The 26,023-nt window shown below is 40.5% G+C and overlaps 1 protein-coding gene across 1 annotated transcript in view; it reads right to left on the bottom strand.

Annotated features, from left to right (window-relative positions):
- ARHGAP15 (Rho GTPase activating protein 15) overlaps nt 1-26,023 on the bottom strand; it is a 302,239-nt gene that overhangs the window by 3,738 nt on the left and 272,478 nt on the right. The window contains exon 13 of the mRNA XM_030952453.1: nt 19,325-19,430. Within this exon, the coding sequence (XP_030808313.1) occupies nt 19,325-19,430 (106 nt within the window). The remainder of the gene's footprint in view (nt 1-19,324; nt 19,431-26,023) is intronic.

Raw genomic sequence — 26,023 nt, 5'->3', positions numbered from 1 at the left:
AAAGGAGCAATGATCCATCAATTTAAGGTTATTTTAGAAACAATCTATAATCCGGTGCCACAGATGTTGGAACCATATCAAGAAATTGTTGGGTGCTATGCTGCACAAGATTATTATTTTTTTTTTCCCTCCAAAATAACCGAGTCTCCAGAATGTCTCCAGTCCTTAAAATCACAAGTCGGGAGAAAGGCAGAAAATACAGTTCTCATTATTAATAGTAATGAAACTGATGATGAATTAAAACAGCAGAAGTGTCTGATAGGAGGGCTGTAGTGTCAATGGCAGATATATAAGGAAAAAAACTTGGAATTTATGCTTTGGCTGTTGCCAAGGCAACTGCAAGCTGGAAAACGTGTGATGGAGAGCAGGGCAAGCCTACAGCTAAGAGGGTCATTGTATGGTGACTTGGCTCTCTAGTTCCATTAAACCTACACTTTTCAAACTCTCTAAATAAAATCATTATTAATTTCGACGTTTGGAAAGCACACTGGATTACTGCTCCAAACACAGTAGGTGTTAGGAAATGTTCTCCATCCATTTTTACTTTGTAGTAACTGCTGAGGAGGAGAAAGGGCTTCCACAGTGACTCTGACTCCTCGACATCTTAATATTCCTATTGCACATAAAACACTGGGGAATTCAGTGTACTTAGGGAGGAAAATCCCATTGGAAAGGACACTGTTTTACTGTAGGCTGGTGAGTGTTGGAGGGTACAGCCAGCTGCTTTGAGAACTGCTCACTTTTACTTTCTTATCCTTTTCCAGCCTACGAGGATTTAATTTTGCTCAATGTCAGGGGCATTTCTAACCTTAGCAGAACTGGTTTTAGCTATGCCTGGTATTCTTTCACTGCTTTAAATTATATTTAGGGGTAACTTTTCAATTACAATCCTGTTATTCTTCTACCATGAACTGGTAATATAGACTGTGACAAAAGGACAACACATTAAAAAATGAGGGGATCAGAAGAGTAAGAAGGGGTCACTTGGTATGAGGTTATAGGCTATAATGGCAGGTGTAGGAAATGCCATCCCCTGAATTCAGGGATAAAACGAGGTTTTGTTGTTATCAGAATCCTGTCCTCCAGATATGCACAATATTTGTGTTCACTAGGGAAGTCTCTGCCACTAGAGACAGAAACCAAGACCAGCACAGAGGCCAAGAGAGATTAAAGATAAATAGGAATAAATGGAACTCCACCAAAAAAGATTAAAAATGCTGTATTTGTGTCATATCTCCTCTTGGTATAGGAACTAACCTTATGGAATCAGGACCCAGCTCCTCTCTGAGTTTTTCATGACAGCCCATTTGGGTGGGTTTTGTGGCTTTGCTGAACTGTGCTGGCAACCACTGTCATAGCCAGAGTTGCCCATCCTCATGGATGATGGGACTGATTTGAAATGTAAGTTCCTGTGAACTGCCTTAATAGGTCAAAGTGTGTGCCTCCCATTGATTCACTTTGCCAATAATTATCCTCAAATTAGCCAATGTCTCTTTCCTATCTATTCTCAGGCATATGCAAATGTAATGTTGTAGCTTAAGGACTTGGCCCTGGTAAGGGCTCAGCTGCCTTCAGCTCTCCCCAGCAATAATTTTGTTAACAGGCCTCTTCACTGCACTGGTACAGGCCAGTTTTTATGCAGCAGCTTTCTGACTTCTGGTATTGCAGAGCTCCCAATCAATTTGTTAAAATTTCTCTCTTATGATGAACAGCTTTCAGCTCAACATTTTACGCTCCTCTCCTTCCCAAACGCTGGTTCACAGGAGTTAAAAAATAACAGGTATTACATACTTTGCTTTAGAGACAAGACATTTGGGAAAGAATCATCCAACCTTGAAATAAAATCTTTATTGAAAGCAATTCTACATCCATGCCAGTCAGATACATTGTATGATCAGAGGAGGTGTCCCAGGGGAAAGCTCAGTGCTGTAGACAGGGTTGATTACTTGGACCTCCTGTCAGTTCTTAACTCATTGACAGTGGCTGAGACATTCAGTACAACTTTGTTTTCTTTATTTGGAAGTAAAGTTAATATACGTACCTTAACTGTGCCAAATGTACTGGAAAATAACCTGATAATAAAACGTACTGTCCTAGGAAGTGATAATGTCTGTGTGTGTAGAAGCACATTTTCGCAGGGCTTTTGCAGCTGGGTTTTTCTGTGCTAGGAAGGAACCACAGCTATAACATGAAGCACAGATAACCTAAACTATCAGGTTTTTTCCTCAACGTATTTCCTTTTCGTTTAAGGCCTGTTACACACTTTCCTGAGATACAGTATATCACAGCCACTTCATTTTCTGTCATCAATTTATTTCAGTTCAGCTGCAGTTGTTGTTTCTTGGGAAGAACCTGAGTGGGTTTTGGTACTAAAAAGACAAGTGAACTTCAGCTTTGAGAGTCCTCTTAAAGTACAAACAACAATAGGGGTCCTATAACAGATCAAAACCTTGCAGAGATATCCATACCCAGCTGGATACGCCAGCTGAGGAGAGAAACCAAAATACACATATTGTGGAGGAAGAGAGAAGGGGCTGTGCATTGCTTAACTCCATCCTGGGAAACTTATGGAGGTAACTAGTGGTAAGGAAGCCCCTGATGCCACAAACTCTATTTGTGTAAACTGTTCACTTCCTTGCACTACTCCATAGATAAATTTCAAATTCAGCTTTAAATTCATATTCTTGATATTTTATGAATGCAGACTAAACCTCTTTATTATCTATGTCCTGGCTGTATGGGTGATTTGCTCAGGTGCATTACAGTGGTATTCACCAGCTGGTGAAGCTAAGCAGATGCAAACATCATCAGTGGAGTCCTCAGCTTGTGAGATCTGTACACTGTGATGGGAACAGGGAGATTGGTGAGTATGGAACTGAGACCTGAGGCTTCTGCTTATAGAGGAGCTCCAAAGCACCACAATGTCTGTCCTTTTCCAAATGTGCCATGTGGTTTCCTTCACAACAAACAAGCACAACTCAGGGGTCACAGTGCACTAATACAGTTTTAAGCTACTTGCATCTAGCTGTGTAAAACATGAAGGCATTTTAAATCCCTGTTTGTTCCATAGGTAGAATTTGAAACAATGGCTAGGCTGGTAATAGAGAAACCAGGTCATGGTGTAGGATATGTTACAAGAGGGGTCATAAATAGTTCAGACATACTTGAGAGCTTGCTTTTGCTGAAAATAGCCTCGATGGCTCCTGGCCTACAGAAACTCCATAGGCTTCCTGTGCTCTGCAGCTGCGGGTTCGTGTTACAGCACTTTGGGAAAAATCCCTTCTCTTCAGTTGCTCTGGGATACAAGAAGGAGCACTCAATGCTGTCTTCCTCCACAGACCAGGCTTTAAATGTGACCATTGGGTGGCTATATATAGTACCTGGACAGCTGACAGGGCCCTGGTGGAGAATGGGCTTCCTCAGGGGATCCCCTGCATATCTCACAGCACGAGCCCTTCCCTGGATGAACTGCCTTGGAGCCTGGCCCTAAATGAGAATAATAACTAAACTAACTCCGAACATTGCTTCACAGTTGGCTGAATAGACTGTGAAAAGCTGAGGAAAGGCATTTATTCTGGCTTAGTCTGGTTTAATAAGAGAACAGTTAAAAATAAAGCCTCCTCAGCACTGGGTGAACTTTGCTTCCCATGCGACGACCCTGCAGAAGAGCGTGTGGGCTCTTGCCTTTGCACACACCTCACAGAATGCCTGTCTTGTGGAGAAAGAATTCATCTGCTGGGTGGCTGAGGACAGCAAATGTGTAAAAACACATTGGAGTATCTAAAGATACCGCAGGCTCTACATTCAGGGGCTTCATTCAGGAAAGTGCTTTGGAGAAGTCCTGCTTGTTCTTCTGCACAAGGGGAGGTGCTCCTGCTCCACTGAGGAGCTGTGAAAGGGGGGTAACAGTTTATCTGCACCTCAGCCTTGGGATTTTTGTTTTCTGGGCATCTTCTGAGTCACAGAAGCTCCAAAGGCAGGAGGTGCACACTGATGCATGGACAGCAAGGGCAGGAACCTATCACCACCAAAGACCTTGGTATGGGCAAAGGATCAGGTCTCACTCCCCAAAACCAAATTTTATCAAAGAGATAGATTCAATATCTTTCCATGAAACCTTCCCTATTACTAAAATTCCAGGTCTCTTTTGGAAAACTGATCCAACTGGTTGACCTGCTAGGTTCTTCCATTTACTGACAACCAGCACTCTGTCCTCTCAGTTTGGCTCAGGTTTTTGTTTTTTGTGTGTGAATGCAAACTGATTCTGACTGGTGCTCTTAAGAGGACAGATCTGTCTAGTCCATGTTGCTGTTGTGCCTACAGTTTGCCTCTTTTGGGCACAGCTTTTGGTAGGAGTCAGCTGAAGGCCATGAACTTCCCCAAGGGGCATCCTGGACTCCTCTGCCTGCAGCTCTGTGCACGAGGCATTCATTTCTGCCTTCTTCTGTAGCCCTGTAGCAGCAAATTTTGCTCAAACAAGAGCAAATCTCTGCCTGAAAGCCACACAGACACTGTGAGCACGAGCCTCTCTTTGGGGAGGGGATGGGAGAGAGCAAAACCCCCCGTGGCAGATGTTGAGCAGAGGCTGATGTACTTCTTGGATAAGTGTTTGGATAGTAGAGTGATAAAGGCAGTGTGAGACTATATAGAATAGTATGTGTACAGACAGAAGTGTACACCTTAATGCCTAAAATGTATTTTTGGCTGGTGGTGTAACTTCTGCTATGCTTGAATATTTTAAAATTTATTTTTAATTCCACTTCTGATCTATTTTTTTCTCCAGAAAAACTAGCTTGTTGTAAAGACCAACCTGTCATAGTTCCTGGATTTGTATGCTTTTGTGGCCTGTGTGGTTCAGAAGGCAGCAGATAGTTTTAGATAAATAAAGCTTTAACTTTTTAAATTGCTTAAATATTTTTGTTTAAGAACGCCCAAAGCTTCCTTGTAACATTACAAATAAAAAGCAGTTAGTAACAATCTCGCTTAAATCACGAATTGTAAATATAGAACCTTTATCATCAGCACAGCACATCCAAAAATGTCTTTGTAAAATAAATCAAATTATATGAGTTAATTGATTCCAGGCAACATCAGCAACTGCAGGTGGAAACTGAATAACAGGATGTTTATTAATGAGGGACTATTAATCAAAATTGACAATATCAATTCCTGTTTCTTTTATTTGAATTCTACCTGCAAAATCCATGAACATACTCACTGGATTTGAAAATAAAAATTTAAAAGTGAAGAAAATGCTGACACGTGGGATTTTAGCTTTAGATGTAGGGCTATTTGTTTAAACAGCGGAAGGATATCCTAAATCCAATTTGACAGGCAATGCCAAAGATGCCAGTGGTAATTAATTAGCACTTAATTTAGACCACAGAACAACAGGATATGGAATTGGTGCTCAGTGCCATTTCCCCTTAGGCTTCATCTCATGAGGGTCAGGAGTATGGCTGTTGCATTGAAGGTCAGTAAATAAATTGGGGGAACACATTGACACTGGACTTTTCATGATAGATATCCTTCACCCTTATTGCTGCCTCTGGCTACGGCTGATGAGAAAAGGACTGCAATTGTTCTGTGAAGAATGTTGTGGTGCCCAGGCTAGAGTGGAGCAAGGTGGTGCCTGAGCTCAGGAGCCCAAGAGTCACCGTGCTGGCAGAGAAATGCCCCAGCTCTGTGCCTGGGCTGGAAATAAACTCCTGACTGTAGCACAGAAAGCTTGAGGAACTCTGACAGGCGAGAAAATTCACTTTAAAAGCAGCCCTTAAGTTTGCTAGATTTGTGAGCTTAGCTTTAGATTAAGCATAATTAAAATCAAGGGAAGATTTTAAAGTGAGGTTAGAAACTAGGTCAGCAAGGGAAAAAAACACGTTTCCTTATTATCCTCTTGTCTTTGTCTTAATAATATTTGGTGCTCCTCCATAGAGCTAAAGGCTCTTAATAAAGGTGGATTAATGTTATTAACAGCATTGTTTCCTGATGGGGACACCGAGGCTTTGATGTGCTTAATGATGGACAAACAGTACATGGCAAAACAACAGAGCCACCAGCTCTGGTTTGTACCTCAGTGAGAGAAGCCATGGTGAGCAGCACACCCAGAGCAGGGGGGATATGGAAAACACACAGGAGATCTGTCCCTTCTTCCCAGAGGCACATCGACAGCATTCTTTGGTTCAGATTTACTCATATGAAAGGTAGAAAGATGATGAGACTCTGTATTATAATTTAATCCTCCTGCTCCCAGTAAAATTAGTGCATCTGTCAGGCACTTTTATGCTCTCTCTCCCAGTAATCTCTTCCTTTCAAGGAGAGCCTGAGGTGGAAGGTGCCAGCACTGCCACAGGTGTTCAGTGATGTTACAGCTTTCTGAAATCACTTCCCACAAACTGTACCTTACTTTGCCTAAGTAGTGCAGTTCTCCATGTCCCACAGGGTGCTGAACAATGGGAGCTTCAGTATTTACAGCAGGGTGGCTCTGGTTGCACATCCCAGCTGTACTCCACTGGCACAGTTTTATGCCCTTGGTCCCCTGAAGGTCTGTCTGCATTGCTACATCACGAAAACACTGAGCTAGGCAGCAGTCTCTGCTCAGAAAATGTATTTTGGAAGCCCCAGGTTAAGAGTTATTTTAACTTTCACTTCATCACACACTTTGCAGCATCTCTCTCTGGGCAGTGAGTGAAGTTTTGATTACTCTGAAAATCACTGACAAAAATCCCAGAAACTGGAAGCCACAATGGAGTCAGAATTTCACCTTATATGAGCTTAACTTTTCTCATTTTGGATGATATCTACTTTTACTAAGTGGAGTTACTGCTTTTGACTATGTTCAATCTCTAACCTCTTGCAGCCTTCAATTACAGCCTTTTTGTGCTATAATCCAGTTGACAGCAAATAACTCAGCCCTGGATATGACAGGTTTACTTTCTGACTTAGAGCCCAGAAGGGGCAATTGAGTGGAATTTCAGCCTGGGATGTTGAGCTCTAGACATCCTGCCCAGAAATTCATCTTTGCTTGTGGGTCTAGAGCAGCTCATGAAAGACACAGTTTCACTATCAACACATTGGTTTTTTCCAGTGTCATGAATTAATTATTCACTTCTGTGAGAAACACAGTAATTTTGACATTGAATGTGGCAAAGAATTCCACAAAAGTCAGGGAACAAACTCTCAACAGAGTTTTCTTTTTTCTGTGAATTTTTATATCACAGAATCACTGAATCATTTGGTTTGGAAAATACCTTCAAAAATATCAAATCAAAGCATTGCAATTACTTCATAAATTATTTTGTTTCAAGTATTTTTTAAATAATGAAAAAAAATCAAATTATTGGCCTATTAACTGTCCCCAATATAAAAAAAAATCCATATTTTTTATCCCATATTGTCACCATCTTGTTGTTTAAAATGAAAGTCTTTTTGCAGCAATCTACCCAACAGAGATGATTTTCTATGGGATCTGACCTCAACCAGGATTCCTCCTCTCTCAGGTTCAGTTCTGAGCTCTCCACAAGCTAGGATTGCAATATATATGCACTGCACTTGTATCAGATTTGAAAGATGCTTTAACATGCCTCCCAGCACCACGATTGTTTCAGCCCTGATACTGAGCACGAGTAGGATGAACGCAGCTCTTAAATGCACTAGTGAGTATGTGCCACGAGTCTTTGATTTCTTTAAACTTATTTACATTTTACTTGCCCTTGAGCAATGAATTTACTATGTCAGCATTGTCTTTTCTACTTACACTTTGTCTGTCTTGTCCGCTCACCTTAGCTTGATGTTTATTTTTTCGTGCACGTGTTTAGTCTGCTGCACTAAATGCAGGGACTGCCTGGAGTGGAGGATTTTCCATATATTGTGTCTTTCTAAGAAGCACCCTTTGTAGTACTGCAAGTTCTGCAATATTTCCTGGCTTTAAACTAGCTTTGAATTTTCTCATTAGCTCCTTTAAAGTCAAATACCCATTCACACATGTGCTGGTCTCAGATGACTCTGGTCTAACTGCCTCAGATACTTTACAAAGTCTTTATACTCTACACAGTCAGCCCTACCTCTCTCAGTAGTTGCATTTCTTTCATCTTTGAAGCTTCAAGTGACCAGATTTGCCAATATCTGCTTCTGTCTAACCCTGATCAAAATCCACAGTTAAAAAAAGTGGTGAGAAAACATACGTGAGTCTCTTAGACCTCCTAACCCAAACCACGTTTGACAGAGATTGAAGGATTTAGGAACAACAGGGACAATCTTGCTGATATCGAAACCATGGTATCAGTCATCAGTCTTTGGACAACTCACACAATAAGCAGCTTTCAGGACACCTCTCTGTCGGTGCTGCCTCTCCAGGAGAAAATGTCTAGCCTGAAGTGAATGTTTGTAAATGGATTTACAAACTTATAAAGTGCCTCTTTAGCAAGCACACATTGTAATTTCAGGATGCAGAGCTGGATAAACTTAATTTAGTATGAGAAGTAATGGAAAGCTCTTACTGTATAATTTGGAAAGGTTAAGCAGCTCCTCACCATGGAGGCCAGGTGAGATCCAAAATGTGTTCAACAAGACTTGAAATTTGCCCCGTGACAGAAATCTCAGGGCTGGCTCTGAGTCCAGAGCAGCTGCAGTGGCTTCCATGGGGTAGATGTTCTGAAGGAATGAAACCTCCTTATCCTGATGACACTTTTATGAGACCCTTATCCAGACATGGAAACAATCTGGGTTGTCTGAGGTGGTTAAAGTTGCCTGCTACTACTGCTGCCACAGCCCTGTGGAAATCCTCTCTGGACTGAGAGTCTGAACAAGGCAAACTGATGTTCCCAGTAAACTTCACTTGCTGGAAAGCTTCCATATGCTCTGGGGCTGTCCCATATGCCCTAGGCTGACAGCATGGTGGCTGCTGATGGTGTTTGGTGAAGGCCTGCCCTTGGCAGTGTGGATGGCAATGATCTGGGAGGTGAGAACAGTTTCCAGATGGATGAAGTGCTATCCTGAGGTGGTCTGGGGAGCCTGAGCCTAGTGCTGACACAGAGAACATGGTGCAAAAAAGTTTGTGCTTTTCTGTGAAGGTGCTGGGAGAGCTACAGGAGGAGCTGGAAAATTACAGAACTTCTCTGAATTCCTTTTTCTTGGCTTATCTCCATGGCAAGGGGTCTTCTTTTGGAGAGGATGTGGCAGTGCAGTCTAATGTTAGGGCTGAGGTGGGTGTAAAATCCTCAGTTTAGAGGAGGTAACTGGTTGCATCTTGTGGACCAGGGGAGGAGGCAAATTGGCTGGAGAGAGCTGCTTCACAGATTTATGATTTTACATAGCACCATAATGCGTAATGTACGAAAAGATAAATATTTTCCATTCAGCAACATCTTGCTGTATTTTCATCTAACTCTATAATTTTAATTATAAAGTGAACATAACCTGTATCAAATTATGATTTTGTTAACATATTGAATGAGGACAAGAAAAATAAATACCAGATTTTATAGTGTACAGGCACATGAAGGTATAGTAAAAAAATCTGGTTTCCTTGACCACATTGTCATAATATGCATATATAACTGCTTATTGAATCCAGGCTGTGTAGACAACAGAAAGAACACTGGCTCCATACCATCACAATGCATGCCCACAACAAAGAGGAGGAAAGAACAAGCTCTTTCATTGTGTGTTTCTAACTATTACTAACATAAGGGCTAAAAACTACCTCTGTCTGAAGTGTATCTATACACCCATGCATAAGTTATTAACTGGGCTCTCTCAGCACAGTTGCTGAAAATATTAATATATTCAAATTATATTCTAGCTACTGCAAAAACAGTAGATCAGACAAATGTATTAAAATCTCTTCAGACAAAAGGAGTCATGTTATTTATAAAGTTCCTCCCCCCCTGCTCCTCGCTGGAACACAAACCTGCATTGTATAGGGTACACGAGAACGCAAGATGATCCTTAGATGTCAAAATGTGGCTCAAAGTTTGAATGTAATCATAAAACAGCGACTCCAGCACTCGCCATAAACAAATTGTCACTGGCATTATGTAACTTGGACTATTCACAAAGTATAAAAGATGGGAAGAATAAAAGGTGGCTGCCAAACACTATGGGCCAAACCCAAAGGTCGTGCCAAATTGCGCCAGTGGGCTGGGAATTGCAAACCCAGCGTGGAATTCGGATTTACGCTCCTCGGTTCTTGGGCTGCCTAGAGTGAGATTAAGGCTATTCTTTATTCAGTTTGTCAGGAAGGCAGCAAAGCAGCAACCAGTGGCTTCTGCAGCCCCCCTGCTCACTCTTAGTGGGAGATGGGAAAGCAGGATAGAAGTTTCCTAATTGCCACAGGACCCGTTTTTGTACAGAGTGGCTTTCTGGGCTGCAAGCAGGCACAGTCAGCCACCAGCAACGCAGCCAGGAAAGGGAGGCATCACTCTCAAATCTGGTGGTCTTGAGTTTTTCATGTTACTATTACGTAGGGTGCTGCCTCTTTGGGCTGAGACCCTGCCTTCCACCCGGACTCCTCTGGAAAACTGATTAATGAGGGAAGACCATTCACCAAGGCAGAAGGTCTTGTTTGTGAACAACAACCAATCATTAATTTATACTTTCCTTCCGTCCAGGCTTTAGGTGTAAAGTATATCTGAAAACAAATGCGCTGCACAGATTTAAATTGTAACTAATGGTTGTGTTAATGCCCCACCAAACTAGGTGGCTGCCCACTCGTGCTTTCCCCCCCACCCTTCCTTTAAAAAGTAAAATGACATTTTTTCCCCAGCCTGAAATAATTGCTGAAGCAGAGATATTGGTTTAACTCATTATGAATTATTAGTGGAAAAGTGGGTCTCAGAAGTATGTTACATCTGAAATATTTTTCGTCACTTGAACATGTGCCGTCCAGAACTGGCCCTGTTCTACCAGGCACTGGGAACAAACACTTCGCATTCACAGATGCTCCTAATTTGGTGTGGTTTGGAGTGTAATTTAGATCAAACGTATCCATGTAAATGAGTCAGGGTTTCTTAATTAGGTGCCTCTAAAGAAAAAACTTGGACCACATCAGTAGGTGTGGGTGTGGTGCCCACAGTACTGGAATCTTTCTATAGATGAAGCTAAGTTTTGTTCAGGCATACTGTAGGTTTTTCTTTCTTTTTTCATTTTTTTTTCATTTTTTTTAATTTTTTTCTAAAGCACAATAATAAATCTGCAGATGGCATAGACATAAAGACGCTACTTCAGAGGAGCTGTCTAAAACACTGTCTCTTTGGCAAATGCCTTAAAGTAGGTCATTCTGCTGTGATTTAGGTTTATATTTCATTGCCAGCTTTTTGTTCCCATTACAAGTAGAGTGCATTCCAGTCCACAGATTTGCTCCTCTTTTTTTTTTTTTTTTCTGATTGGTTTTTATTTACAAGAATTTGTAGATCTTCATAAGAAAATGGCCAATACCCTGTCAGAAGTAGTAATCATGCACTTGACCACAAAAAGATATGTATGAAGGTGATAGCCTGCAAATATTGGAATGTAAAGTACCATTCTCTGGAAGGAAAAATTGTATTGATTCTCTTAACATGGTGATTGAAATGATGGTTGCATCTTTTGCAGTGTGTGAAAGAGGATTTGATCTAATGTCATTCCAGAACCCTCACAGAGCAGGGCCCTAGTTGTTCAGGTATTTGCTTTTGCTTTTTATACATTTTTCACTGAAAATCATGTATTTTATCTCTTATTAAAAAAAAATTTAAAATCAGGGTCTGTTTTCCCATCAAAGTACTGGGGGATTTACATGCCAAACTCTCACTAGCCTTAATGAATTACCTGCATAAATTCCCTTTCAATCAATAGTAGAATAGATCCTATTGTGTTATATTAATTGTTTTGCACAGAACACTGACATTTTGGCCTTAAGGCCTTTTTTGTTTTGTTTTGGGTTTTTTTTTTAAGTTCCAATGAATATCTGAGAAACTTCAAACAAATTATTTATTTCACAACCTTAATTCTGAGAAAAATCATGTATCTTTAGCACAAAAATGAAAAGCATTGCATTTTACCCTTTGACGACCTTGTTGTGGACATTAGTGTGTTAGGCCTCAATCTCGCCAAACAAAAAAAAAAAAAAAAAAAAAAAAAAAGGGGGGACAAAGCCATTGTAATGAATTGAGCATTCCTAATTTTGGCCAACAAAAAAGGATTCGAGCTGGAAAGAACACTAACCCCAAGCAATATTAAGAGGTTACAAAATCCCATAAATTAACTCCGCCGGTGATATTTTGCTGAAGCTGATGCGAGTGCAAACCAGAAGCAGGATTCTCACGTGGTCCTGATTAACTGAAGAGTCCTTAGCAGTAACCAGCCCTGCCTGGGATGTGCTGGCCAGATGCACACGTACACCCGCAGCACATGGATGAGCCTTCAAAGGCTTGGGGGGCTCCGCTGGGGGATTGGGGAGCAAGCAAAGAGTGGAAGTGAGAAGTGTTGGCTGTGTCGCGGTGGGAAAGTGCCTCACCCTCTCCATTCCTTACTTTCTTTATCTACACAACTAGGATAATAAAACTTACTGACCTGAAAAGGAAGTTAGGAGATTTAATTAATGTTTGAAAAGCTTTTTTGAGATCGTTTGATATTGAGTAATGTGGGATGAACAATAGCAGCTCTTGGAGACAGGGGCTCTATCTATCAGGGTTTGTGTACTGCACTCAGCACAATGGTGCCGCGCAGCCACAGAGTCAACTGTGTCATAAATATTTAAATTAAAACTATGTTAATTATTTTTATCATTCTGTTATTTGCTGATACACCAGTTCAGTACTTGGTAGCATTGAAAAGTACCGAGTGCAATTATTTGCCTGACTGTTATGAAAATCAGGGTTTATATTTTTAAATACAGTTGTGGAAATCGGAAATAGATGGAAGCAAGGGGTGAAAATGTGGCTTTAATTACTCATCATGCGTCTTGTTAAAAGCAATAAGCAGTAAGTTATTCTTTGGGGAAGAACTAACTTTGTAAACTTTCTTATTCCTCAAAGAGCAGGATTTGGCATGACTGCAAAACCCTCGGTAGCAGGTCACCCCAACCCAAAAAATATAAAATCAAAATGCTCAAAGATGCTCTGAGAGACTGGATTTTTTTTTCTTTTTTTTTCTCTTTTTTTTTTTTTTGTCTTGAACCCAAAATCTACTATTACTCATGTCCTGTGCACACTTGTGCCTGGTGCATATTTTCTTGTGTCCACTTACTTCCAAAGGGTGAGTTGAGTGGACTGATGTGTGCTTAACAGAGAGGAAAAGGGTTTAATTCTTCTCCTTCCCCCAAAATGAGCCCCGGGAAGCTGTGGTAAATGGGATGAGTGCTGGCATTGCTCCAGCTCCTTTGTAAAACTCTTCCATAGTTGAAACTGAGAAAAGCACGCGTGCAAAGGCGCATCTCAATACATATTTGCCCTTCTCAAGTTAAAAGGTGATTAAATAATTTCATATATATCTTAAAATGCCAGTCAGGTATACCTGAGTTTTTTATGCAACTGGTCTGCCCTCCTGCAGGAGGTTGTTTCTCCTCCTGACATTTCCAGTAGCTGCTTCCCCAAAGCTTGTAGGAGCACAGCTAAACTGTTCTCCCTGCTGCTGTCCCATGGCTCAAAACCAAAACCTGCTTGTGAGTTTCCTGATTATAAAGAAAGGTCTTGATTCAGGAAATAATTTCAACAAATAGTCTTTCTTGTGACTTCTTTAAAGGGCTTCTGTACCTTTCTAAATTTGGGCATTTTTGCTGAGGGAAAACTTAAGTGCCCATTCCACTTTTTGCATTGTAGGTCTTCCACAGGTTCACTGAGGTTTCCCAAATAGATTTTTTTTTTGTATAGTGCTTCCATTTTGGGGATTGTTTTTAGTTTTCGGTAGCTTTTACCTTTATTATTATTATTATTATTTTCTTAATAGAAAACTTGCACAGTTCTCAGTGTAATCTGTTCTTTTGCTGTGTGAGAAAAGGGCTCTCTTGAGCCTACATTTATTACGTGAGCCTGCCTGAAAACTGCTGATATGACACGTAGTTTAGCAAGTGAAAATCACATGTTTGCTACATCTTCCCTCCACCAACTTTGGAGGGAAAAAAAAAAGTTTGCAGGCATCCCATACAGCATTATTATATGCTGTACTTTAACTTCATTTTCTGGTTTTCCCTCAGAATTCTGGGTACTGCTGCTGGATTTGTCATCACATTGTCATTGTGTCCTGGTGTGCAGGCTACTGTGGGCTGCTGGCTGTGCATGGCTCTGCTTTATTTTCCTTTTAATTTATTTTTTATTTTCTTTTTTTCCCCTTACATTTTAACAAGTAGAAACAAGTCTGCTTAGTTGTATCTAGTTTGGAAAAACCTTGGCTTTTCAGGATGTTGCTGCCAAAGGTTGTCAGGTTTGAGGTAGGGGGACTATTCCTCCCCACTGTTTGTAAAGGTTGGATGTTTTTTTTCCTGTTCACAGACATATGAACAGGGGGGACATTTGGTTGTTTTTTTTTTTTGGTCAAAACAGCTGAAGATTAAAACCTATGAATTTTTTTAGATCATATGTTAATATTGGTGGGTTTGTCTTAGATATATAGTTCTATCCTTGATGGGGAGCATATTTCCAGTGAAATCAATGCAAACAATTAATAGTAAGAATGAAGAATTTGGGTAGAGGGGGAAGATAATCAGGAAGAAAATAATCATTCTCCCTCTGAAAGGGCAGAAAGCCTGGATGGCATCTGAAAATTACTTGCCATGCTATGTAGAGTATGGGGAAAATGCAGCAAAATAAATGGAGTTTCTTGGATTCAAAGGTGAATTAAAACAAGTCAGCTCCTGCCTGGACAAGCCAGCCAGATAGGGCACATTAACAGATCCACGTGATAAACCAAGAGGCAACTGCAGAGCTCCCCAGACAACTTGCCTGAAGTGGCTGCCAAGGAGGCAGATGCTGCTGCTGGAAGAATATCTTCCACAGTTGGGCATCTGGGTTCCGCGCTTCCACGTAAGGCACAGGGATGGGAGCTGGCCCCTGCCTTCCCCTTTAATTATTTCAACATCCCTTTTATAGTTTTGTAAATAACACACATTATCCTGCCTTTGTGCAGGAAAATCAGGAGCAAGGAGAGGGGTTTTTGTCTCTAACACCTCCCCTTGCAAGGGGGTCCAACACGGATGGCTACAGGCAGACCAGAGCTTGGCTGCCCTGCGCTCCAGCCTGGTCAGATGTGACACAGCTCGGGTCTGGGAGTCGCAGAGCTGCCTCGTGGTGGCACGGAGCTCAACCTAATAAGCAGAGCAGGCTGAGATTCATTAATTTAACATTAATAAGCACAGCTCATGAGCTCAGGCACAGTGCTGTGTAACGCAGGCACACAGCTCCTGCAGGAGAGCGGCGTCCGCCCTCGCCAGCTCGGAGCGCAGCGCTGAGGACCCAGCCAGGGTGTTCCTCCTCCCTGCTGCATTTTGCATGAGGGAGAAATGAGAAGGTTTGTGGTCACTGGAGAAGCTTCTGTGCAAATAAAAAAAATCCCATCCAGGTTTTTAAATTGTGTTGCTGGTTTATGCTGAGATTTTAAGTCATTTAAACTTCTCAGTTTCTCAATGGGTGTGTAACAGCTACCTCAAGGTGCTGTGGTGAAAGCAGGTCATAAAATACATAGAATGAGATTCTCCTTCTGCCTAACTTGTATTACAATTTTGTGAATAAATTATTGGGTACATAAAATGGTTTCCCAGATAGGGATTTGTTGTGCTCAGTTCATGTTTGTGCAGAGAGACAAGGCAAGGTTTCTGCACCATTTGACGTTCTGTGTGCACCCAAAAAAATGGGGCCAGAAAGGTGCATCGGTTTTAGCTGGTACCTGTGATTAGCTCACTTTGTTTGGGAGTAAAAGTCAGATGTGAGTAAGGAAGAGGAAAGAGAGGAGATCTGTGGAACTGGTGTATGGGGCAGAAATATATAGGCTGTACAGAGCAAGCAAATAATCTCTAAACATGTTCGAGTAGAACAGGCTGTTTTCTGTACCCCTTTATTCGGGAAGATCTCTACTCAAGTTGGGTTTTTGTTGTTTCTTTCCTGTGTAACATCTATTTGTTTGGTTTGCTCATCTTTGGGAAGAAGTATGAATAGCCTAATAGTAGTTGTGCTCAATTACATCCAGCATGAGTCATAATGGAACAATTCCTTATGGAATTAGACTGACAGAGCTATGGGATATATCTGTTCAGCCCCGTACTTTGTCTATTTTGCTTTTAAGTAGAAGAGATTTCATGGAAAGATGAACAGGGACGTCAGCAGGTTGTGGTTTTTCCTATCAAATGCAAAAACTTGAAAGAACAGGTACTGCAGACTCAACTTTGCTTTTAATCCACCTCCTGTGGGCTGCATACACTGCACTGTGACTTCTTGCAGCTTCAGAGAGCTCGGCTGAAGAGAGATCTGTGGCACAGGAGTTAATCCCTGCTGCCAGGCCTTTCTCGCAGACTCTCTCATCACCTGCTTTGTCTGGGTTTCTAAGGAGGACCCTTCTGAAGTGCACTGCTCATTGTTATTTCTGCTGGATCTGGACCTGCTCCTGCAGACTGGATTGCCACAGAATGGCTTAGGATAAGACAAAGGTTGGATTCTCGTGCTGAGTGTCAGTGAGACAGATGCTCTCTTGTGATGTACAGAAGTCACAGGCTTGGACAGCCCCATGGTCCAGGTCTGTACAGCCCTGTTCTGTCTGTCTGACAGGAAAGAAAGGAGTAGGAGAAGGGTAGGAGAAAGAGGGGGAACGCCATGGAAACAGCAGCTGCAGTCCCTCATCTTCTCCCCATCAGAACCCCATTAAAGACCAGTTCAACTCTGGGCAGGAACATCCATCTCAACCAGCAAATATAGGAACTGCAGTAATATGCCTCAAATAAAGCCAGATTAGTTATTTTTCTAACTAACCAGAAACTTTTGAAACTCCTGTAAATTGCCCTTAGAAAGGCCTGTGATCAAAGGGGGTAGTGCAAGTCTGTGCTGAGGGACACTGACACTACTCTTCTGAAGAGTGTCCCCCAAACTAATATAACTGTACATTTTGTAACCTCAGCAAACTAGTCATGTTTCCTAGACTGATTCAAACAAACACATTGTCTCTACTTGTATAATGTAAGCATCACATCATTACTGAAATTATAAGTACACTAATTCATTCTCATTTATGGAGCCATGAGATCATTCAGACTGACCCCTGTCTTAAGCATCAACAAGTTCAAGAGAACACAGAGGTTTTATTTTTTGGGGGGATATCTATTCTACTGTTGCTTTCGTATCAATGGAGCAAAGCTTCTGGAATAGCCCCATCTTTTCCTGAGGATGTGTTTGAGGCAGAGAAGAAGACTGATCTTCTTCAGAGAGACTCAGACAATTACATCCCTAATGCTTAAACCCCCAAATGGTTCCAGTGTCATGTCTTCCTGCCTTCCACCACTCTGTGCCACTGTGTCGCCTCAGTGTACCTCTGCATTATGAACTATTGGTATTTCATTTCCTCTATTTTAGCAGTTTTATTTTTCCTTTTGTTTTCTCTGAAAAACCACCAGTGTGGGGCCAGTTTCACCAGTTACTCTACACATCCACAGCAGGAAACAATTGCTGTCCCAAACAGATTATGCTCTAAAAAGCCAAGGCAGACAAAGGAAGTATTATCATCATTTTGTAAACAAGGAACCAAGGCACAGGGAGATTAAATGATTTACCCAAGGTCACCCAGAACATCCGGTCAAAGCCAAGAACTGAACCCACGTCTCCCGAGTCTCAATCAAGTGATTTAACTATGAGATCAAAGACTTATTGTGTATACCTGATATCTCTCCCCTAAGACACGGCAACAAAACTTTTTCAGGTTAAGATCAATGCCACACAGAGTAGAGTAAATTTTGTATATGGCATATCTGTGCTGACAGCGTGTACCCATTCCCTGCACTCACGTTCTTCCCAGGAAATAATTTCCCTTATTATTCTTCCATTGCCAGCAATAAATTATTATCCTTCTCTAGATAACCTGCTGAAGGAGAGAATGTGTGCACACAGTGCATCAAATGAACACACAGAAAACTGTTTTTCTGCAAGGCCAAACTCAGTCATTTTATGGACTGCTTAAAATCCTTCCATGCTTAAATGAAATGGGGACATTCCCACAACTATATGAACTGGATTTTGCCATTTCAGCTGGAAGATGCAAAACAAGATAAAGGATCTACATCTCTTACATGCACATGCCAAGAAATGATCGCTATAAAGGCATCATTCATTATAAGCTCAAGAGTGGTCTTTGATTTGGAGCCTTTATCACTCCCTCACTGGGGTCAGTACATCGTTCCTGGGATGAAATACTCCTCTGTGCCTTGATGGGGCCCAGATTCTCATGTCCCTTCAGTTTTAGGGGTAGTTTGGCTGAAAACTGACTGTAGAAAACGGCACTGGCAGCGCCAACAGCAAGGAGGAACAGGATCACAGAATCCTGCCCTTCCCACATCCCTACCCTGAGGCCTCCCTGGCCATCCTGCAGGTCAAATAGCTCTGGTGGGTGTCTGAGTGAGCCATGTCAGCTATGGACACCTTTGCTCTTAATGCCACGAAGCACAAGAAGAAAACCTGAGGTGAATGTGACACCCTGGGTTGATTTTTTGGGTTGATGTCTCTTGCAGACACAGCGCAATGTGTGTGGAAATCACAGGGCAGTGATGAGGGGCAACCTCACAGGGTTGCTTTTCTGCCTCTGTGGTATCTCAGCAACATTAGGAGAGCAAAGATACACTTCCAAATATTTCCTCTGCACTTCTTAGGCGTTCTGTGTTGTCTCAAGCTCCCTGTGAGGGACAAGAGCACTCGCTCTGTTTTCTTGAGTGAGGCTGTGTCTGACCTCAACATATCACAATGACAGTACAGGTATCCAACAGCAGGGACCTCAGTGTTCACAACATGACCATCCAAAAGGTCATTCCTGGAGAAATTCCATCAAACTGGGTGAATGCAACCCAGGACATGTTGCATTTGCCCAATTTAATGCACCTGAAACATGGTAATCCCAATGGTTTTGGCTGCATTGAAGGAAACAGAATCGTCCTGCTTTCTACTAGAGTTAAAATTTGGCATTTTGCTTAGACATCCTGATTTCTTATGCAGGAATAGGATAAATAGGATATACATAGATACCATAAATCATGCTTAGTTTTGCCAAAGATAATGTAATTATCTTTGGTATTTTGGATGACACTTTCAATAGGATTAGGACACCACATACCGATTACTTTTTTTTGAAATTACTCATCTGAGAGTACCACAGTTCTACTTACTTCTGTAGATGTCCAAAAAGGATTTTCATTGTGTCATAGTTGGGTCTTGGGAGCTTCTTTACCAGGCTCCTTATGGATTTGATGCGAGTGGCATTGTCCTGGATTTCTAAAGGAAAAAAAAAAGAAAATAAATATTTGAGTGCCACATTTGGACATTGCTTTGCTGTAGCTGGTACCTTACAAGAAAAGTCAGCATGAATGCGTGGTTAAAACCAGAATATTTCATACCTTCTTTCACCTTAGCAGAGAACAAAAGTAGTTTACAAAGATTAAAAATTATCTGTTAATCTTAAGAAAGCATATTTTGGTTTAGATAAAAATATTTTTAACTTATTTTATTGACTGATAGACCACCTTCCTTAGATCGAATACCTCCAAGAAGTAAGAGACCCACATCTTAAATGGAATTATCCCCTGGAATTACATTTGCCAAGTGATGCAGCTCCTGTGATAGGTGCACTTTCTATGTAATCCTTGTTGTCCTTTTTTATTCATCATAATTTAATCTAGTATATTTATGAACCTGTCTTTAACACTCCATCATATTTGGAAACATAAAGTTTACTACTGTCTTTAGTAGTCCAACCTTGTGAAAAGTTATTTCAAAAAACTGCTCCACTGTAGCTATCTTCTCATACCTATAACATCTCACAACTGGAATTTTTGCAGGAAAAAAATTGTGTTTCGAACTTAAAATTAGTAATAAAGAATGCAGCACTAAGGACTTTAATCTCTCCTTTGGGGTGATAAGAACAGTTCTACCATTTCTGTTAAGGCATGCCTTCCTGTTTTACCATGATTCATAGTTTTGTGGGAAAAGTTTGGTTGATATTTTCATCAATTTGTCTAAGATGTTGCAACTAAAGCAAAGTCATGTACAACTGTTCTTTCATTTAGGAACAGATTAGATAAGGTACCAGTAGGTCTGACGTGGGGAAAACATCTTGCATGTTACATGCCCTAGATAACCTGAGAACACTTTTCTGATCCTATCATCTATGATTTAATTATCACCTATCATTCTTCGTATATGTTCCTCTTTAATATTCATATTACCCTAGCACTCAGAGATCTCAATCAGGATTAAATCCCAGTTGCAGTAGGTGCTGCATAAGCCTACGTGGTGATTAGTGACTTGATTTAAAGGTTTCACCAAAAAAAAGTTTCAAGCTAACATTTTCCTGCAATCAAGCTTAATTTAAAAATTAAAATTACTAGGATAATATTGCTTCCTCAGCATGTGTTGCTAGTTCCTACTGAGATTAATACTTTGTACCCACAGATATAGATGTTTATACTGAAATTGTTTTTAATTTTAACAATCATGTCAACATGGAAGACAAAGACCTAAAAGTAGGCAGTGCATAGGTATTAGTTTCCAGTAAAAAAATCCCAAACTTTCTTATGGACTTATTCTATAGGAAGTCAAGCAATTAACAATAGTGATAGTGAAGTTAAACACAAATGAAAAGCACACTTTCTGTGTATTTCTCTCATTTTGGTTTGACCTACAAAAAGCACAACCTTCCTCAGTCTTGTAGTGCAGTCATCCCTGGATGTTTTCTGCCACAAGCCATCACTGTTCAGTTTTGTTCTGTGGGTGAACTGACCAGTGGAAATAGGTCTGAAGCTACAAATGAAAATGATATGAAATTTGCAGAAGTTAATTTATTATAGGAAGGGGGTGAAAATTCTCTGGGCTTTTTATTTGTGCTGCTTGGTGTGCATAAAAAAAAATACAGAATCATTTGGTTTTGAAAAGTCCTCCAAGATCCAAGTCCAACCTTTACCACAGCACTGCCAAGTCCACCACCAAACCATGTCCTTGAGTGCCACATCCACATGGCTTTTAAATCCCTCCAGGGATGGGGACTCACCCACTGCTCTGTTCCAATGCTTATAAATGAAGATATAAATGCTTTTAATGAAGAAATTTTTCCTAATACCCAACCTAAACCTCTCCTGGCACTACCTGAGGCCATTTCCTTTCAACCTGTGACTTGTTACCTGGGAGAAGAGACCAACCTCTACCTTTCTGCAACCTCCTGTCAGCTTGTTGCAGAGGGGGACTAAGGTCCCTCCCAAGTCTCCTTTTCCCCAGGCTAAACACATCAGCTCCCTCAGCTGCTCCTCATCAGACTTGAAACCCAGCCCCTTCCCAATCCTCTATTGCAGACATATTGTAAAATATTTTCTTGTTTTTTAAAAAAAAAGTCCCAAGTCCCATTGCCCTTCTCTGGACAACCTGTGCCGTCGCAAGACATGCTATGGTCTCACTACATTAGTTATATTTATATTATCTACATTTATATTATTTATATTTATATTTATATTTGGGCTGCCTTGCCTCTCCTGCAACTCCGTAGATAAAGTTTCTCAAGTAGTTTAATTTTTAATTCAGGTTTGGGTTTTTTTGGGTTTTTTTGTTTTTTTTTTTTCTCCTGACAATTCACTGGGCTTGAGTGGAACTGAGACACTGAGGCAGGGACAAACACAGTGGAAGGAAGGGCTCACTCTTTGTCTGTCACAGAACATTTACAGGGGAGTGTTGTACAGTGAAACTTTATCATGTTCTCTTGATGGAAGTGTTTCTGCTCTGTGTTGATTAACACAGATAGGGGAACCACATCCCTGCACCCTCTGCTGCTCACAGAGGCTGCAATTCTTTGTGAGGTGTATTTGTAAAGGTGCTAAAATAGCCCTCCCCCAATATTAATTTATAAAATAATTATTTATTGAGAGAATGGCAAGGATAAAAAGCTTTGCTTTAGGGCTTACTGTACCAAAGTCATCAGTATTGGAACATGGGGGATATTTAGATAGGCAATAAAGCACAAAAGCCATAGAAATTTTGCATAAAATTATGTTGTGCATCGGCCTTTTTGTTAATTGTTAGTCTATTGTAAAAGAAGAAAAAACAGGCAACATGTGGTAACTTTAGTCAGCATTTCTGAACTGGGAATGATAAACACCTCTGCCTGGCTCTGGCATTTATCAGTACTGAGATATTATTACCACATAGAGTCACAGCATGGTTACTGTTATCATCAAAAAAAAAGAGCCAGCTAATCTTAATGGTTTGTAAAGCCGTTACCTGCACTGGTCTGACATTTATCATGATCATTTTACCACATGAGTCCTACATTGCAAAGGTATTTTATCTGGAAGGGACATCACTATGAATTATTATTTGCAGCTAGGTAGAAAATTGTATGTTGTAGATACCTTTTCTCATTATAAATCACAGTCACATTTCACCATTTCCCACACAAAGCTGCTGAGCCCAGGCTTTTTGCCATAACACTTAGTCTTGCTCCCTTTTATAGTTCCATGAAAATATTGGGTATTCTTTCATTAAAATGGTTGATATCGGTGGGTTTTTTTAAATGCTCTATACACGCTTGATTTTTCTCTAGTATAAAAGAATTTGTTTTTCCACTTGAGAAGCTGAAGAGGATAAACTGTTCATTTTTTTTATTAAAGCTTACTCTCGCTTCAGTTTTTGTGGCTGGGCTTGTCTTTACTCTTGACCTTGTTGATGGAATATTTAACAGATCAGATGCAGGATCTTATGTTTCATTTGCAATACCTATGTATTTGCTTTATTTCTGTAATGCCTTCAGTTCCACATTCCTAGAAATTTTTCCTTTTTAGATCCCTGAGTAGAAAGATTTTTTAGTTCTTTTTTATTGATGTTTTTCTCTTTACCTTGGACAAGTGTAGGGAGGAAATCCTTAAACATGGGTTTTTACAAATAGGTGGGGGAAAAGTTATCCCCCTTCCCTGCGCTGTATCATGAAGCCCAGCAGTGCAGGGTGAAAAGGAAGGAAAACACTCTGAACAGCTGTTAAATTCTCCAGCTAAGTCTAGAAAAGGAAGCAGAGCAATTGTGATAAAAAGAAACAATATTGGTTTTAATTACATTCTTTTTATTGTAAGAATTGGCGAAAATCTGGGGGCAAAAATCTTTTTGGAAAGTTAGACTCTCTTTTCCCCATGAAAATTTTGGAAGGGAAAGTCATCATAATCACATATATCAAATAAAGAATGAGAGGAAGGCTAATCCTCTTTGCATTTTACGGGGAAATTTTGGGAGACGTAGGAGATAATTTCAGCAGATCAGGATACTCTGAAGTGAATCACAGATGGTTTCACCGTGTAAAAGAATCATAGGAAATATATTTAGAATTTGGGTTACTCTCCTTAAAAATAGGGCTGGCTCCCTTTAACAGAGCAAAACCGTGGGGATGCTCTCTTGTTTATATCTAAATGAAGAATGCATTGAAAAAAACCCCCTCTTACTATTATATAAGCCCTTTTGTAAATGAGCTTTGGATAAACATTTGGGCACAGAAGAAAACATGACGTGTCTCTAACATTAACAGTGGCTGGGTAAAAATGAATGAAGAAAGTAACCTTTAGCACTCGTGCCCATAAAGAATACTTAAGAGAATCCCACCGAATGTTTCTTTTAATCATTAATTTTAAATGGACATAGATGTTTACAACAAGCCACTTTGTTTCAGAACAGGAAGTCCGGGGTTTATCTCCAATAACTCACGTTGGCTAGGAAGGGATGGATGTCTCTAACCTGATGCGCATTCATTATTTTGTAAGGTACTGGGGTCTGACCCGTGACCCTCCTCAGACCTGCTGCATTATTCATGTCTGATTTACTTTGTATAGCTTTACTATAGCACCCATTTCCCTTTTTCCAGGCATTTCAGTGGCTTGTGCATGTTTAATGTTAAATGGCATTTATGCTTCACATTAATGCCTAATTTTATCACAAGCCATGCTTTCTTTTTATGCTTTCGAGCCTCACGGCTGAACTGCTGAAAAAAACCCAGTGATTTATGATCCTGCATAAAATATCAAACTATTGATCTGCCACCTTTTGTTGTTGTTGGCTTTTTAGGCATGGTTTTCCCCGATTTTCTTGCAGGCTCTTCTCACCTTGTTCTGTTTTTTTGGATAAGATTTCTGCTGTGGTTAAAACGTCACACACTGTTGCTACAGCAAAATCTGCCTGCCAAGAGTTTTTCCAACAATTCTCAACTGATTCGGCTGCTGAGAGAAAGACGGGTCTTGTCTGGGGCTTTTTTTTTTTGGTTTGCTTTTTTTTTTTTGGGTTGTTTATTTCATTCCTTTTATATATTTTTTTTAATCAGAACGGGGTGGTTTAGGTGGATTTTCGAGTGCTAATGAAATTGTGAGACTTATGGCGCTGGCTACAGCCAGCCGGAGTGTGGGCAGACGCTCTGTGAGCTTCCCCACTGTGCTGCTGTGCAAGCATCCCTGCTGTTATGTTTGCTATAGTTTTAATGTCTGTGAAAAATTCCTGATGCAACTAAATTATGTTCTGCCCTCTTGTTTGTATAAATAAACACCCGACTTAGCCAATTCATCTCGCTCTTGCCCATTTTAGAAGCTTGCTCTGTCACACAATGCTTAACCCCAGTCCTTGATGGCTTTGGTGTTATCAGGGAATGAAAACTTGCTTAAAAGAGAGCACACTGTTGGCTTAATTTATTTTTATTTTCAGACACATCAACTGCCCAAAATTCTGCTTTTGTTTGGTAAGTCTTCATATTCTGGAAGTCATGCTAGCTAAGATACACAGGTTTTAACGTATTAATAGATAAATCACTTATTCATACCACTGTTAATGTCAGGATATTTTAATGTTACAGCATGCAACATAAAAGTCCCAATTTTAATCACTCACAGTACACTGTGGCAATCCTCTATTGCAGACATATTGTAAAATATTTTCTTGTTTTTTTTTTTTTTAATCTATAAGAAGTGTTGAAACTAACTAATATTAGCTATAAAGAAAATAAGCAATTTGTGATCTGAATTGATTTGCTTTTTATTCATGCCTCAGAATTAGTTGTTGAAAAAGAAAATGAGAATTGTTAAAACCACTCTATCAGGGCAATTGATAAATTCATCCTGTGTAATATAAAGTGGAATTTGCAATGAATATTCATACAACTTTTGTGATCCACTAGCAAGACCCAAGACAATGAGTTTGCAACTCAATCCCATTTAACAAAAATATATGTGGAATTAATGGGAAGAAACAGCACTTAGAAAAGTTAAACTTTAATGTATCGAACTCCAGGTGCCAGAGTTTGAGGGAAATAACCAATAATAGTCATTTTTTACATATTTGATGGGACTGATTATGCAATGTGCAACTCTAAATGGCTTATAGCACATTGTAGCATGGTTCCATCCCATTGGCTACAGTAGGGTGCAGGCAGATGGATGACAGTGACAAGGAGAGAAGTGCTTTTGCTTAGCCGTGCGTTAAGATGCCATCCAGAAGCTCTGTGCACTGCAGACACTTCATTAGGATGCCAGGATAATGGTAAACTACCACTCAGAGTGACACCCCATTTCCTGCTTACTGAGCTCTCCAACCTCGGCAGATGTCAACAATCTCACAGTGCTACAGAGCAGACCTAACTTTCCAGGCACTTTGACTCCAATTTTTTTCCCTTAACAGTGCCATACATTACATGCAATATGTAACAGCAAGTACCAAACAGAAAACAAAATTTGCTGCCCTAATTATAACAAAGCAGCATCTGACTTAGGTCTTGCATGCCCAGCGTACATACAACCAGTTAGGCAGCAGCGGAGAGGAATGAACCTCGTCAGTCGATTTTGGGGGTTAATTAGACTTAGGAC

This window comes from Camarhynchus parvulus, chromosome 7 (assembly GCF_901933205.1).
Source record: "Camarhynchus parvulus chromosome 7, STF_HiC, whole genome shotgun sequence".
NCBI lineage: Eukaryota > Metazoa > Chordata > Aves > Passeriformes > Thraupidae > Camarhynchus > Camarhynchus parvulus.
This window is presented reverse-complemented; position numbering and strand designations above follow the sequence as displayed.